General features: G+C 35.4%; 1 protein-coding gene across 1 annotated transcript; it reads right to left on the minus strand.

Annotated features, from left to right (window-relative positions):
- Positions 1-4,199: 4,199 nt before the first annotated feature.
- On the minus strand, positions 4,200-9,841 carry LOC126927811 (neuropeptide CCHamide-1 receptor-like). The gene is made up of 6 exons (XM_050743815.1): positions 9,623-9,841; positions 7,282-7,430; positions 6,300-6,499; positions 6,025-6,203; positions 5,036-5,250; positions 4,200-4,266 (listed from the first exon to the last, which is right to left on the minus strand). The coding sequence occupies exons 1-6, from the start codon at positions 9,839-9,841 to the stop codon at positions 4,200-4,202; spliced, it is 1,029 nt and encodes a 342-aa protein (XP_050599772.1).
- Positions 9,842-15,767: the final 5,926 nt, after the last annotated feature.

Here is a 15,767-nt window from a genome sequence, read left to right on the forward strand (position 1 = left end):
TTTGTGAGAAACTTATGAACGTACGTAATATGCAAAAATATATAAAGTACGCAAAATAGAGTAGTCGTTAGAATATTTAGTAAAGCAAGTTTCTGCTTAGGTTGCATTCCTTCAGCAGTATCCATAAAAATATGAATTTGAATAAATATTCGCAGTTTACTATTCAAGACCCTGATGGAAGCTTAGACAAAGTCTTAACCACAAATCTTAAAAAATCAGCAAAAGTACAAATATTTCATAAAGTTTCACCATTGTTTCAATGTGAAACGACGAGATTCAATAAAATCCCGTCAGTATCCATTTTAAATGCCCGACCTCATCAATTTGGCAGTATAATCTCTTTGTTTACTCGCCAAATGGAGGTCCAAGCTTCTCAGCATTCTGTCTTGAATCTCTGAGGCACGAAAACTGTTACATATCGATTCCGGTTTGTAAACCAATTTTAAAGAATTATTATTTTCTATGATAGTAACAAAAAATCAAAATCAGTAAAAATATCGATTTCTACGTCCATTATGTTTTGATTCTATACTTTGTACGGTTCTGCCTTCTTTACATTACAAAAACAATATTTAAAAAATTGTTTGCTAATATCATAACTACATCACAAGATATTTGTTTGTTTCATTATTGTAGTATCGGAAAAAAGGACAGGATTAGGATAATTTAGATTTGTAAAATTCTCCTAATACTATTTATTTAAGATAAATAAAAATAACAGAGATTAATTGGACAGAGAACGATAAATGTTCAACTTGAACTAAAACACAAAAGTCTTATTCCACTCAAATCACTCTCGCGTCTCTTTGTCTTTTCTCGTCCCATCGAACACGTGTTCCGAAACCCCCGTGGCCAGAGTCACGCAGGCTCTTTCCACAAAACTATCCACTTGAAAGGACCGTCGACACATTGATGTACTCGACGGCGCCGCGGCTCTCGCCACTTTGTATACGGTTCGGCCGATATCTTAGGCCTTTTGCCCACGATACTACATTATTTTCTTTCACTTGTACTTAATATGAAAATTCTTCTGAATATCACTTTTATAACATGCAGCGAAAAATGATCGGAAACTTCTTCAAAGAATAAAATTCTTTTTACGATGTTTTTCAATACATGAGAGAAAATGGATTGAATCATTATAAATCTAATGCTTTACGTTATAAATTAGCTTGCAAGGAAGCTAAATAGAATATCAAGACAGTTTTCAAAAAACAGATACGAGATACTTGGGTTCCGGAGACGTTTCAAATTTCTGAGGAGCATAGGAAATTAATGATCATGGCAAAGAGGCCTCATAAAGAGACCAGAGAAGATGCTGGAAAAATCGAATAATAAATTTATAAATTAATATTACCGAGATCGCTGGTATAGTCCGTTGTGTACGTTCCCTCTTTGATCTCTCGTTGCAGTTCCAAGATTCTGGCCAGCGCCAACTGCAGATACTCTCTGGCATTCGGCTCCTGTATAAACACCACATGAGTATACACGCTCTTAAGTACTTAGTTTATATCTTACAATTTGCAGAATCGATAATTCTCTCATAATCGACATTCGCGCCGCACTCATGGAATTTACCTTCATCGGTTTGGCCTTCTTGCTGTCGTTGTTTCCATCTGCCAAGCACGGAGCCTGTATCGTACGAATAGAACACAATTAAAAATTAAACGTGTACACAAAAATCCTTTTTCTCGAACCACTTACCGACGAATATCTTTTCATTCTTACTGAGACACAACAAAACCACGAAACAACTTCACCATCGATCCGCTAACGACCTTTTACGAACGACTTCACGCGATAACACTTTCTTTGTGGCAGAGAATTAACGGTAGTCAAAAATAAATTCCTGATCTCGGTCTTAAGCTTCTGTAGCTTTCCTCTTCCTCCCTGGATCAGAGATATTTCCCCTTCGCGTTAATGGTTCTTTCGTCCATCCAGATTCTTCTCCTTCCCCCGAAAGACGATTCTTTCCTCTTTCCAGAGTACGGTAGTTAAGAATGTAGGAAGACCGTTGACTGGCGTCGATGGGCATCGACTAACCACGTCCAAATCGTAGCAGTCCCTTGTTGCAGTAGAGACTGCTGCGAGGGTGACGGTTTGCCATGGCTTCACCCTCTCTCCGCTCCCCTTTCAAAACACCTAGAAATGTGCCCCTTGCACTGGGCCACCCCTGCAGATGCGAACCATTGTATCGGGAACCCCTGTTTGTTCGACGCGTGCCCTGTGCCCGATAAAAGCGGTTGGCACGCGCCCCTTACTCGAAACTCACAGCGAATACGTTACGGACATCCCGGAACAGCGGCCATAGAATTGCTGTTTGTTACCCGTTTCACCGAAGATTGCGGGGATAAGACTCTAATAAATCTTGCCCCACTGGTTACTATCGATTCTTACGCAAAATGGAAACAAAACTGTACAATGGAATAAAGAATGGTTTATTCGTGGAAGTTAGGTTGAAAGGACGTGGAAGTGCTGTGTTAACTGGACAGGGTTTTGGTTTGTTAATGTTATGGTAATTGGTCGTTGGCATCTGCATCAGATTTTTAAGTCTTTCGTATTACGTATACATCTGTTCATAAGTATTAGGATACTTGATACAACCTGACCTCAATTCTAAGCTGAATTATTTAGAAAATTCTTTATTTTTATGAAACACATATTGATTGCACACTTTTTGCTGCTAGTGCATGTCTGGTATTCGTATCTTACTTGCAGTCAACGCGGAAAGGAGATATTTGAAATTTCTTAGAAAAATACCTTTCTCGATAATTTCCACGTAAAGTTCCAACACGTGGCTTACCGTGCTTCTTTCAGGATTACGCATCGTTATCGATCACAGCATCATTTCATTTCCATTTTGCACGTTGCACAGAAATTTTTCTCGAGTTCTTCCTATTTTTGCCTTCCAAAACCAGCCTTCACCTGTTCCGAGTAAAACACGAGCTCTCGAAACGACAGGAACGTTTATTTTCTTCGTAAGGTCACTACTACACGAGCGTTGTAATAAATTTTTCAAATTCACGGACACTGTCAACACTCTACATGTTAACATGATTTAATCATACCCAATTACTAGTAGGTTGTTCAGAAAGTTTTGTAGTTTTGTTATTATGAACTTCTATCGAATAATGAACAAATACTGTTTTAAGTTGGCTACTAAAGAGAATCGAAGAGAAACATAGAAAACAATTAATTAAATAATAATAAAACAATTTCCTTTTCCCAGTGAGACTAGTAACTAGTATATTTCCCAGTGAATATAGTAACTCGAATAGCTAAGCATTAGGCGATATTTGGCACAGTCCGCGCAATGCTCGGTCATTTTTTCGAACGATCCAGAAAGCCAACTTAACACACAGCACGGTACGTCTAGTGGGAATAACAAACCCGAGTCCAATTTTTATTCACAGAAACACAGAAAGATTATGGTACAAGTCAGTTGGCTACAAGTTATGTCCGGGCATTTATATATTCCAACCTTGCATCGATTCACTTGGAAACGATTCCGTCCTTGCGTGGCCTAATTACAGTTATAATAGGGGTATCGAGAAGACGTCCAGACGTTATCTGAACGACGAGAACATCTATAACTTACGGAAACGCGACGGCCAATAGACGTGCGAGGCTAAATCCTGTTAACAAGGGTACACGTCAAACAGAAATTCTCGATTAACAAGCGAAGGGGGCAAGGTCGTCAGACAGAACACAATTAATGCACACAGTCCCTTCTAACGCCGTCTCTAATTAAATTTCACCACGCGATTCAGTAACGTCGGGATCCTCTCTTCTCTTACATGCGTTGTTCAATTTGCCCCGATACAATCCGTCCAAGGACCAGAACCGGTCCTTCTTGATACAGAACTGTGATAACTAATTATATTACACTATTATTACACTATTATTATATATATTACACTATATATTACACTATATATTATATTATATTATATATTACACTATATATATATATATATATTACACTATATATTACACTATTATTTTACATCGAAGACAATTAATGATGTTGAAAATTCTTAAGTTAAAAGCTGAAGGTATACTTTACATCAAAAAAAAAAATTATCACGATTGCACATATAGATTTACAAATATTTATAGTTACAATGAAGAATTTGACACATGTATTCATTATCTCTAGTAATTCAATCATAATTGATCATTAAACATAATTGAAACATTCAACATAGATCTACTCTACTTGGGAATGGTTCTTGATTTTTAACAAAATATTCGCTGTGTTGACATCTAGGGATTGTTTTAAAAAATGAATTACGATCTAGAGTCTTAGGTCGGTCTTGTGTCTTCGGTACTTTTTAACTCGCGAGGAACGGTCGCGTTCAGTTCCTGTGTGTTTCTCCGGGACGTCGAGCTGAAGCTGGTTTCCTTGAATTTCCTTCGCCTAACCATTCGTTTCCTTTGTGAAAATTTCATTCGTCGATTACCATCGCTGCTCGTTCCTGCTTGACAGACGCTTGACTTCCTCTTCTTCAGAAAACAACAAAGATATCTGTTGAATCTGTAAGCAAAACGTTGTTCATCGATCAGTACGAAACTTTATATTCAGATATGAAAAGCTTTCTGTTTGTTTTTCAATTGTTTGTTTGCTTTTTTGAGTTTTCGGTTTACAAACCTGTTTGTTTACAGACGTGTACTCGTTTATACTGCTTTGTTGTTTCTTTGGTCAGTTATGATGTAGAGGTAGTGAAATGAGTATGGATATGTTATCATTTCATGCAACATGTAGTACAGAATGTAATATAATAATTAGAATGCTGATATTTATGCATTTCAAAATATTTAAATAACATGGAAAAAGATAGAAGGGGAGTGGAACAAAATTCTGTTTAGGTTCCATTTTTCTAATCGTGTTCGTAAGAACATAAATTTGCATAAACATTTCCATTCTATATATAGTATTTTAAGGAGAATGTGTGCTTCGACTTGTTATTTCGTTTTACTATGTTTTAGGTTTAATAGCTGACATTTGATAGGTCGCTTATCTTGTCATACTCACCTCACGCGAAATGTTGTGCTGGCAAAATATAGAACCAAAGGATTGACGCAGCTGTTGATGAAGGTCATGACAAAACCAATAATCCTGAAGATATGCCAATATTTATTGTAGTCATTCAGCGTTGATGCGAAAAAGTGAAACCAAATCATAAAGATGTGATACGGCAGGAAGCAGATGAAGAAGATTAGGACGATGGAGATCACCATTTTTCCAACCTGTTGATCACAGAGAACGAAAGATACGTATTAAACTGGGACAACTAACTTGGTACTTGGTCTAATTAGTTAAAATTTAATTATTAGAAACCTAGATTAGAATATTTTTTAGTAAGACAGTAAAAAATCTGAGATAAACAGTTAAATGTAGATTAGGCATTACAGTATTACTTCTTAAATTCTAGAATATACAGAAGATTTTCTCTTCCTCTCTCTTTTCCATCATCTTACGTGTAGAACAGACAAAGATTTGACATGACAACTAGCGCTTGTCAGCAAGTTTTACGATATGTCCGTTTAAAAATATTGTAGTATCGTGGGCAAAAGGCCTAAGATATCGGCTGAACCGTGTACAAAGTGGCGAGAACCGTGGCGCCTTTCAAGTGGATAGTTTTGTGGAAAGAGCCTGCGTGACCCTGGCCACGGGGTTTCGGGACACGTGTTCGATGGGACGAGAAAAGACAAAGAGACGCTAAGGGTAGTGTTAGTTGAGACGCCAGCGAGAACGAATGCAAAAGGAGTGCAGTAAAATTTACATCACAGTCTAAGTAACAATTTATTAGAATTTAAATTTATTTGCAAGTTGACTGCATATATAAGCAGTGTAATTTCATAAAAATATCATACAGGTAGCAATTTCAATTTCTCTGTTCTACACCTTTTCACTGGTATACCTGTATACCAAATATTTGTATACCAAATATAGAACTTTTGTGTCAAAATTAGATTTACTTGAAAATTGTATAATTTCATAATAATATCGATTCACTCTACCTTTCTGCGTGATCGAATTTGCTCCAGCCGCTGCATTGGAGATAATTCGCAGGGCATATTTCTGGTGGATAGTTGAAGATGTCGAACAATTTGAAAATAAAATACTGATATGATGAGTAGAGGAATGATGTAATAAGCCAGGAACTTGAACAGCACCACCCCTCTCCTATAGCTTGCCCCTGCGTTTCAGAACGAGAAATAAATTAATACGACTTCGTGGGTGTGAAATGAAAACACGGAGAAATGTCCAATATTTCAGCGTGTGAGATACTCACCCAATTCCACGGGGAAAGGGTTACAGATGTGGATGCTGGAGTTAGTTGTTATGTCGATGTCCATCACGTCAGAGAAGAGAGCAGCAGGCATCGACAAAACAATCGCCAGCACCCAAATAAGGCAAGCTATTAGTAGCGCCAATGGTACTGCTTTCATCCCGGCTACATGGCGCCGAAGAGGATTTACAACCGCGTAGTACCTACGATGCAACACGAGCATATCTTTCTTTTATTTGTAAATCAATTTTTATTGAAACCTTAACCCTGAAATACTATAGAACGGAGTAATTTATACCCCACTTAAATGTTTCATTTACAGATGGCTGTTGTGCGTGTATTTATTACTGTTGAGAAATGGTTGTTATTTATACGTTCCGAGCTGTCTCGTGCAACAAATGTACCAACTGTAATATTAATATGTTGGCAAGATAGAAATCTTAGATTATATATAGATTTCTGTTTTACAATTTATTTATTATTTTATTTTATTTGCTTTATTACTAAATTTATTACTATTGGACAAGGGTGTTTAACGCCTTCTGTTTTATTAAACGTCACTAACGATACTAATTCAAATATGCAGATAGATCCTGATAATTATTTGACATGGAAGAAATCAAAATTATTTAGCAACGTATCGTTTGTTGGAAATAAGCGTTGTGTTAATAAAATGATATGTAATTTTCAATATAGCGTTAATTGGATTGTTTATAAATGCAGTATTGCAGGGTTAAGATTAAATGATGTCTGATTAAATGAATTCTTCAGTTATACTTTATTTTAACGTTGAACTTTCTTATTAATGTAAATTAATTGATTTTCTTAATAGCGAAAAGGAAATTGGACGTTTGAGATTTCATTTCGATTACTGATTAAAGAGTCGATTGGTCCATTAATGGGGCGGAACTTCACTAAAGTTAGGACGACCAGCCTATCCCTGAGACAACAATTTCCTCAACCGTAACTGGGTTTGACAACTTACCTCTCGGCTGATAACGCGGTCAGAGTGAAAACTGAGACACCGACTGAAATATCCTTGACGCACTCCGATAATTTGCAAACTGTCTGTCCCCACGGCCATGAATCGAATGTGAATATAACAGACGTGAGTGGTACACTCGTTAGGATCACCTGAAATAAACGAAAATTAAAATTAAAAATATACACGTGTATTTTATTGTATTGTATTTCCACGGTCAATTGTACTCGTGTTATTCAATCTACCCTTTATCGAAATTTTATTCGAATATTTTTCTGTACTTTTGCGAAATTTAATTGAATTCTACGAATATATGGGAAACGTTTTAAAATCTGTTTCGTTGAAAACCCTTTATCGAAATTTTATTTGAATATTTTTCTGTAATTTTGCGAAATTTGATTGAATTCTACGAATATATGGGAAACGTTTGAAAATCTGTTTCGTTGAAAACGACGCCTTCGACATTTCGATAGGTGAGAGCGATAAAATAAACAATACTTGATATTATATTTGTACGGCATCGAGCATATAGTAAAATTATTAGGAAAACATTTATCAGGATTCATTGTTATCGAGAAAATTAAAATAAAAATAATCCGCGATTATGATACAGAAAAATCTATTAAAAATATTCGTGATGAATTCACATCCCACGTCCTTTTAACATACTGTGTAACGTTCACTCAATTTGCGAAAAAAAGATTCCCTCATTAACTCGCTAAATTTCGTCTGAAATACGGACGTCTCTGATGAATTTCGAGATAAAAGGGGGATATTAACAGGAACGTTTTGTATTGAATATTATAATAAAAAATGTAGATTAAGCGAATTTTCTGCAATTTCATGCGGGATGTAGAAATTTCGTCGTATGATCGAACACTCAATTATGCTGTTGCACTTTTTTCTCAGTGTTAATCGTGAAATACACATTTTCTTTTTGTTTAAGCATGATCGTTCGAACACTATAATCGAGAAAATATTTATTTATGATTTTCACAGATGATATCGTATGGATCGCATTAATCTTTGATTATTCTCCGTCCGGCTATAAATTGTCCATGGATCAAGATGTATAGCTACATATATCATAAAGTAAGCTCGATATCCACGAAAATAAGCGCGTTTATAATCGAACTCGCTATTGGTCCACGATTACGTGTCCAGAACAACGGAATTTTAACGTCTGATTCAAGGTCTCATATAGCATGTGCTTCTTTTAGAAATTATTTATGAAAATATTTGAATATTTCTAGAGATTTTTATGAACGTATTACGTGTGTGATAGAAAAAATTTTGAAATTTCGTTACTAGACTATTATGATCATATTGATAATATATGTAACAAACTAAAGAACATGTATAGAAGTTACAAGATATTTATTTCAAGCATACAATTCACAGAAATCGCTATATCATATAAAAATATATTGTATTATACAAGAATAATTATACATTTCTAGGAGACTTAAATTCTTCTATATTATATGTGATAATAAAGAGTAATGTCTGCGTATTTGTACGATATAATACATTTTATCAATATAACCACGACAGTCGACAATGACAATAAAACTGTCATAATATATATCCAGACAAATTTTCTACGATGGGCCCTCAGATGCTTTCGTGCGTTATCGTACCTAATTACATTCTACGCGAAATCGATGACGGAGAAAGTACCGGATGTTCTGAACTCGCTCGCGACAGATTTATACGCGCGATCCGACAGTCTGAATAAATTCGATATATTGCCGGGATACAAATGACATGGGGTCCTAGCAACATTTTCCGATTGACGGGAAATCGAAATGTAAAAAAAAGGATCCCGACGAAGGAAGGAAAGATTTTTCTCATCTATATTCGGAATATTCATGGCTTGTTAGTTTTTACCATTCCAGCTTTGTCGCAATTTATTTCCAACTTATTGGACATTCATTTTGATTTATTATATATATTTAGACGCGGAATACAATGGGTAGCAGATGGCTTTTTCAAGATGTATGAATCATAACCACAAGAAGTACAATTAAATATTTATCCCTTCCGTGTTAATAAGCTGATGAATCTTTTGATTGTAGCTTGCAAGAATAATAGTAGATTAGTTTAATTCTATCCAGTTAATTATTCATATAGAAATATGTTTTTACAAAATTTATGCTATGAAATTTTGAATACATTTTATATTTTACGAGAGGAAACTTTCGACACGTCTTGTCCATCTGAACGTTTCTCAAACGTGCACGAAATCTTTTTCCATTTTATTCGACGTCAGAGATCCTTTTTTTTAACGTCGGTCTTAAATGATACATTAGAGATAATATATGCACATATTGTCCTTTCTTACCAAAATATCGCCCAGAGCCAACGAAAACATGTAGACAGTGGATGTATTTCTTGCAGTGGAATCCGCACCCAACGTAATCATCATCATTCCATTTCCAAATACACCCACTATCAGGATTATTAAGAATAATCCTGATACAATGTACGTTTCTGGGCGATGCATGTATGGAACGAAAACACTCTCCTGGACCAAATTCGTCACATTCGAATTCATGGCCATCTGTAAAAGAATAAATCCACGTCTATGCGTTATGTATTTTATTTTCATTTTCAAACGTTGTATAAATAAATAAGTCTCTTTTATATTTATCATTCAAAATATTTTAGTTGGAAATGGAAAGGAATAAGCCTTGCGCTATAGTGTGATTTTTCATTTTCCGATACGCCGTTCCTTTTGTCCCATGCAAAACCCACGCGTCCATATCTGGATGCTCGATAACGAATCGCGGCACAATAAAAACTAATCAGATCGATCGCTTTGCTATATGACCTTTCTACCATTTTAAATTGATATAAACTCAACGACAGCGAGAACTTCGAACGCTGCACGGTACGGCATTTAGATGAGGATTTAGGACAAAAATCAGAATTTGCTGGCCGCGTTCGCACGCTTGCGGGCTACGTTTGCACGTTTGCAGGCCACTTTCTCAGGTTCTACAGTGCGGCGTTTGAATGAGGATTCGGGACAAACATTTTAAAAATATATATAATATGCAGTTTTCCAGAAACTTAATATCAGGGAATTCGATGTGAATAAAAGTCTGTTTACCAAATATCCCTTAGTATTTTCCCTACTTCCTGGTTCCGTTCAAATATTATAATTATTTATTGTTTTTGTCTAGTCCCTTTTCCTAAATTAAAAAAAATAAGATTTTTTGTCAGATATTATAAACATCTAGTAAAGAACAGAGTTTTTATGTAAAAAATTTTGTTGAGACAAGTGTGGTAAAGAATCAGCCTGCGTGACGCTGTTGAGAACTGTTCGACTCGAAAATGCTCGTCGATGCTATTTCGAAACTTCATATTCTGACGAGAAATCAATACAAAAGTAATTAGAATAGAAGCTACTATAATAGAAGCTACAAATTGTTTAGAAAGTCAATTTTCCATGGAAAAAGGTTACTATTGTTGACATGTATAGCAGCAGTCCTCAACTACCTAATGGTGAAATGAACGAATGGTTCAATATAAAAATTTACAGCTGGAAAGATAATTCCAGATTGACTATCATAATGTAAGGGTTTATAATGTAAAGTAGCAGCATTCAAAAGAACAAATAATTCTGAAGGCAAGCTGAATACGTAATTCCAATTTCTAAAAGTTTTTTCAGTTTCGTACCAATATAGACGACTGTTATCGAACAAATTTTTCAGAAGTCGAACAATGAAAGTTGATAGAGTTGGTCAGTTTAATTTCCACGTGAATCGAATGTGTAATAGATGTCCTGATACTAATCGAATACTAACGATATCGCTTTAACGATACTTGAAAAGGAGTTCTAGCTCTTCTAATGAAGTAAAACGCAGATACACACGAATTAATGAAATCTCGTTCTACATCGTTTGATTTCCAAAGGAATTTCTTATCTTCTTAGGAAACAGTGTTTTATACGTAGTAACGATACCATCGATGAACGTATGTGTAAATTTCACGAGCTGAGTCGCGTATCTTGCACGATCGTATTCTTCGAAACTTTATGGCTCCCCATAACGATTCTCCCGTCTGTGAAACTACGTATTGTCTTGCTTCGTTACCGGCGAAGTTAAACTAAAAGTGGTGTCGAAGTGATATTTCACGGAGTTGATAAATAAGAGAAATGGAACGAAATCGACTGCGTTCGAAAGAAATTGCACCATCTGAGTTTAATTTATCCACGTCGCAGAAGCGCTGAAACCTCGTTATTTCACAAACATTTCCAACGATTTCATCACGCTTTCGTGATTTCGTGACTGGTAATATATTCCTTTCGATTCCCTGTTTGTCGAATTTTACGAAGATCTCTGCAGCTTCAGCGCGATGTTCTATGTCCCATGAATCAGACTAGATTTACGCCTGAACTTCGTGAACGAGTTTGAAGCGAATACAACGTGTGACGAGTTTCGTGCCATGCGTTAAAAGAGTCCAACTTAGTTTTCAAACAGTCAGTGAAACGTAAAGCAACCCTGGCCATGGTATAAAAGGATATACAGGGTGTTAAAGCTGTGGACGATATTTATAGGATTTTATATATTACATGTCAAACGTGAAGGTAATGAAAAAACGCTTATATAGAAAAATATTATTCGAGGCTTATTTTTTAATATACATAGTTGGTTAACGAATTATTTTCGAAATAAATATTTATCCAGGATAGTTATTCGAAAATCATTTTAAATTCACCGATAGCTGCATAGATCGATGAATCAGCTGATGAAACTTTCTCTTCATTCTATTCACATCTCGCGTTTCTCATTTTGAGTCAAATAGAAATTAAATATATAACAATGGAAATTCTATCGTCGTTTATTTTCTCAGGAACAAGGGACGTAAAGTTGGAGTAAAATAAAGAGAAAAAGCCGTAATTCATAAATTTTTACCGCAAAATTAAATTGTTTATGAATTGAAAAATAAGCTGTAAATCTTTTTGTGTATGAATATTTTGACCTGTTGAATGATACACTATAAATGTCGCCCACTTTTCCTCATCATCTTGTTACAAGTATCGTGTTAAAGATGTAGTCCTCAAAGTGTTTTTTTAATCGTCTACAATCCCAGATGAAAGGAGAACTATCGTATTACGTTCTCTTAGAGCAATTGAAAAATAACTCTCATACTTGCGATCGAAACATTCAATCTGCTAGTTTCAGACCCGTTAATGGCACCAGTACCATGCCCTCGACATTCGGAATATGGTAGGGTGAAATTGAATTGCGGTTTTGGAATTTCTCGATCGCAAAGAGAAATGATCGTGATAGAAGGAGTATACCTTGTGTCAGACTCTATCAGTTGAAGTAAATTTACGGAAAACAGAATGCCACGGAAATGTGTCAAGTTTGACATAATCCAATCACATAGACTATTAGAAATATTATAATTATTAAAAATGTAACTCCCTCCGATAATGCACTAGTAAAATCATCTTGTTCCGGTATGCAAGCGATACATAATTTTATAAACTATACTATTATCATTATACTATTCTTTGCATAAGTAAAATATACAAAATTTGGCAAATATCGACAGGCATTTAGAAATCGCCCTACTACTATAGCTCGCACACGGAATTAAAAGGATTGTCATTGCATTCATAGTTGCAGTAGTATTTGCAATAATTGATATTAATGACGTTATGCGAATATTATCCGCCTTGTCGCTGAAAGTGATTATTCGAAATTGCTTCGGACTGAAATGCCGTGAATTCGTTGCGACAGAGAGTAACAGGTGTCATGTTGTAAATATAACGCAGCGGGACGCGACTAAATGTAATTTTTTAATAACGACAATCCTGGTCGTACTCGCGACGAGCGAAATGGCGATTGCGATGCGCAGATTTAACGTTGTAAAAATACGTCTGTCATATACATATTCTATGGTGTGCCACGATCAACGGACTGAAACCGATTGCCGATGAAGTATGGCCGAAAAATGGACGATGTATGTATAACTACGTTTCAACGATCTATTCTAATGGGCCACGCAAATTCATTCACGTTCAAATTCGACCAGTCGTGCGAAAAACGCGATTTTATTCTTTTATTCTTAAAGGCGATAATCTGGTTTCATGTATAGAATCAATACACAATAAAAGCAGCTGATATTACGATATTGATTTATCGTTTTCACGAGTGTTGGATTCTCTGTACCTGTTATAGGAAATTTGCCCAGTTTGATATTATACACGGATATACGATACAGAAAAATTAATAAACTAACTCGATAGTATTTCAATCTTATGTGTATTGAATGATAAATTTGTTTTTTAGCCGATCTGGAACGAATACCTGAATCACGCTCTAAAACCAATTATATTCATACTAACATACTCCACTGTAATTCTGTTTTAGAATAGTAAAAACTTTGGTCGAATATGAGAGATGTGCTTATTTTGGAGGTTCTCTGTGTACAAACATTAGAACACTTTCCAGAAACTAATGGACAAATACCTTAGAACGAGCTAGCTTATTTCTTAGAACGAGCTAATCCGAGTGATAACAACGGTATTAAAATATATCGATTAATTTCAAGTATATTCTACGAGTTAAATAATGACGTTGATTCCTGCTCATACAATTGTTACGTTTCTGTTTTTATTCGTTTTAACAAGACAATGGACAATGCGTTGGAATAAATATTTTTATATTTAATATGAAGGGAAGACATTTCTAACGAAAAAAGATGTATAATTTCAAATAAGATAATCGTATCGACGCAACGTGTATGTATAATGGTAATAACTATATTAAGATAAACCACAAATGAAATATCTTCAAGAGTGTTCTTACGCACCAGCGTATGGGAACATTTTAATCAATAATATACATATGTATGTAGAAACCAATACCTATATAGAAGTTCCAATACATTCATAGCGTTCTGTACTGCAGATGATATTGCAATGGAAACCGAATGGTGGCCCATTAATTTCGGGATAACCAGAAATTGGTATTCGGAAAGTCCAAGCTATGGTTTAGGTTCCATTAATTATTTACTAGTCGGAACTTGTGAGTTTGAAGCGTGCTCTTTTAGAAAAAAGTTCCTGATGTATTGTCGATGTCGTGTTTACGGATGAACTAGCATTAAGTATCGATAGATGAACATACTATTTCCACGTTTGCGATGCGGAGATATTCCACAGCTTGTGTAACTTTAATTAATGTCTCAGCTTCGATTAAACTTTAAAGCGTTTTGAATGGAATATTCACGCAAGTTCGCAAATGTTGTGTCGAATTATAATGATTTGTAGAACCACGCACAGTGTCGCGAGACGTCGTCCTAACGAAGAAGATGAACGATACATCGCCGCGTCGAAGGAAATGGGGGACTGTTAAGAGGTAACCATTACAGGGAAGATCCGATCCGAAATTCACTTTACGTATATTTATCGACCATATTCTCTGTTATATTCTTTTATGAGCTATGGGATCGTTTAACTTCTCCCTAACGATCGTCCCTGTGTCACAGAAATTGCATCGGTGGATCGTTTCCTTGGTGTGTAAAAGCTGAAAATTTTCTGATATGAAAGAGATATTCTCAATACACGTTCGTAATACGTTGGTAATAGGCTCGTAGATAAAATACTACGATACATTCAAGCTATTTGAGGCGAGTAAATGCACGATACACTATAGAAACATAATGGCGCTGGTTTCGTAGTTTTTCAAGGCAGGCTGTTTTCTTTGGTCTATAATTTATGGAATGTTCGCGCGAAGCTTCACAAAGCGGGACTCTAAGGCAAAGTTCGCGTGGCTAAAGGGTTTTCTAAAATGTAAATACCGCTTCCTGGAAGTAGAAGAACATGCGAAACCACTTAGTACACGAGGTAATCTTTTGGGTATAAATTATTAATCCTTAAATGCATAGTGTCATCATTTGATAATACAACTTTTTTCTTAACATAGCAAACATATGCGAGGCATTGTGAACAGAGATAGACTAAAATATATTTCTTCTGAATGTAAGTTTATGAATAAAATTATTATACTACGCATAGTTCGATCCAAGTAACATAAAAATACTGTCAAATTAGTTTATTTCATTTGTACGTTTGATCATCCTATTGTCTTCGTCTCTTGTTACAGTCAAATGTTTTAAAAATTGTGTTATGCAATCAACGAGATAAATAACTGACTATATCTTCGCGATAATCGACCTGCAATTTGCTTATACCTTTCAGACACGTTATAGCCATCTTTGATAACAAAGTACTTTCCCAAGTAAAAAATTAAAAAAAATAAATGGCGTGAATTCAATAATTTTTCTATGATTTTGTGGTTTGATTATATCTAAGGAGAAGAATCAGGGTTTGACAAATCTATTGCGACCATTTCTCTAACTCTTTAGCTACAGAAGTGTTCCACTTCGCATTCTTCCTTCTGGTAACGCGAAAACTCATCACGACGGATATCTTGAGGTACGAAGTTAACGAGAAACTTTATCCACTTTGTGAC

This window comes from Bombus affinis, unplaced genomic scaffold (assembly GCF_024516045.1).
Source record: "Bombus affinis isolate iyBomAffi1 unplaced genomic scaffold, iyBomAffi1.2 ctg00000243.1, whole genome shotgun sequence".
NCBI classification, from domain to species: Eukaryota; Metazoa; Arthropoda; class Insecta; order Hymenoptera; family Apidae; genus Bombus; species Bombus affinis.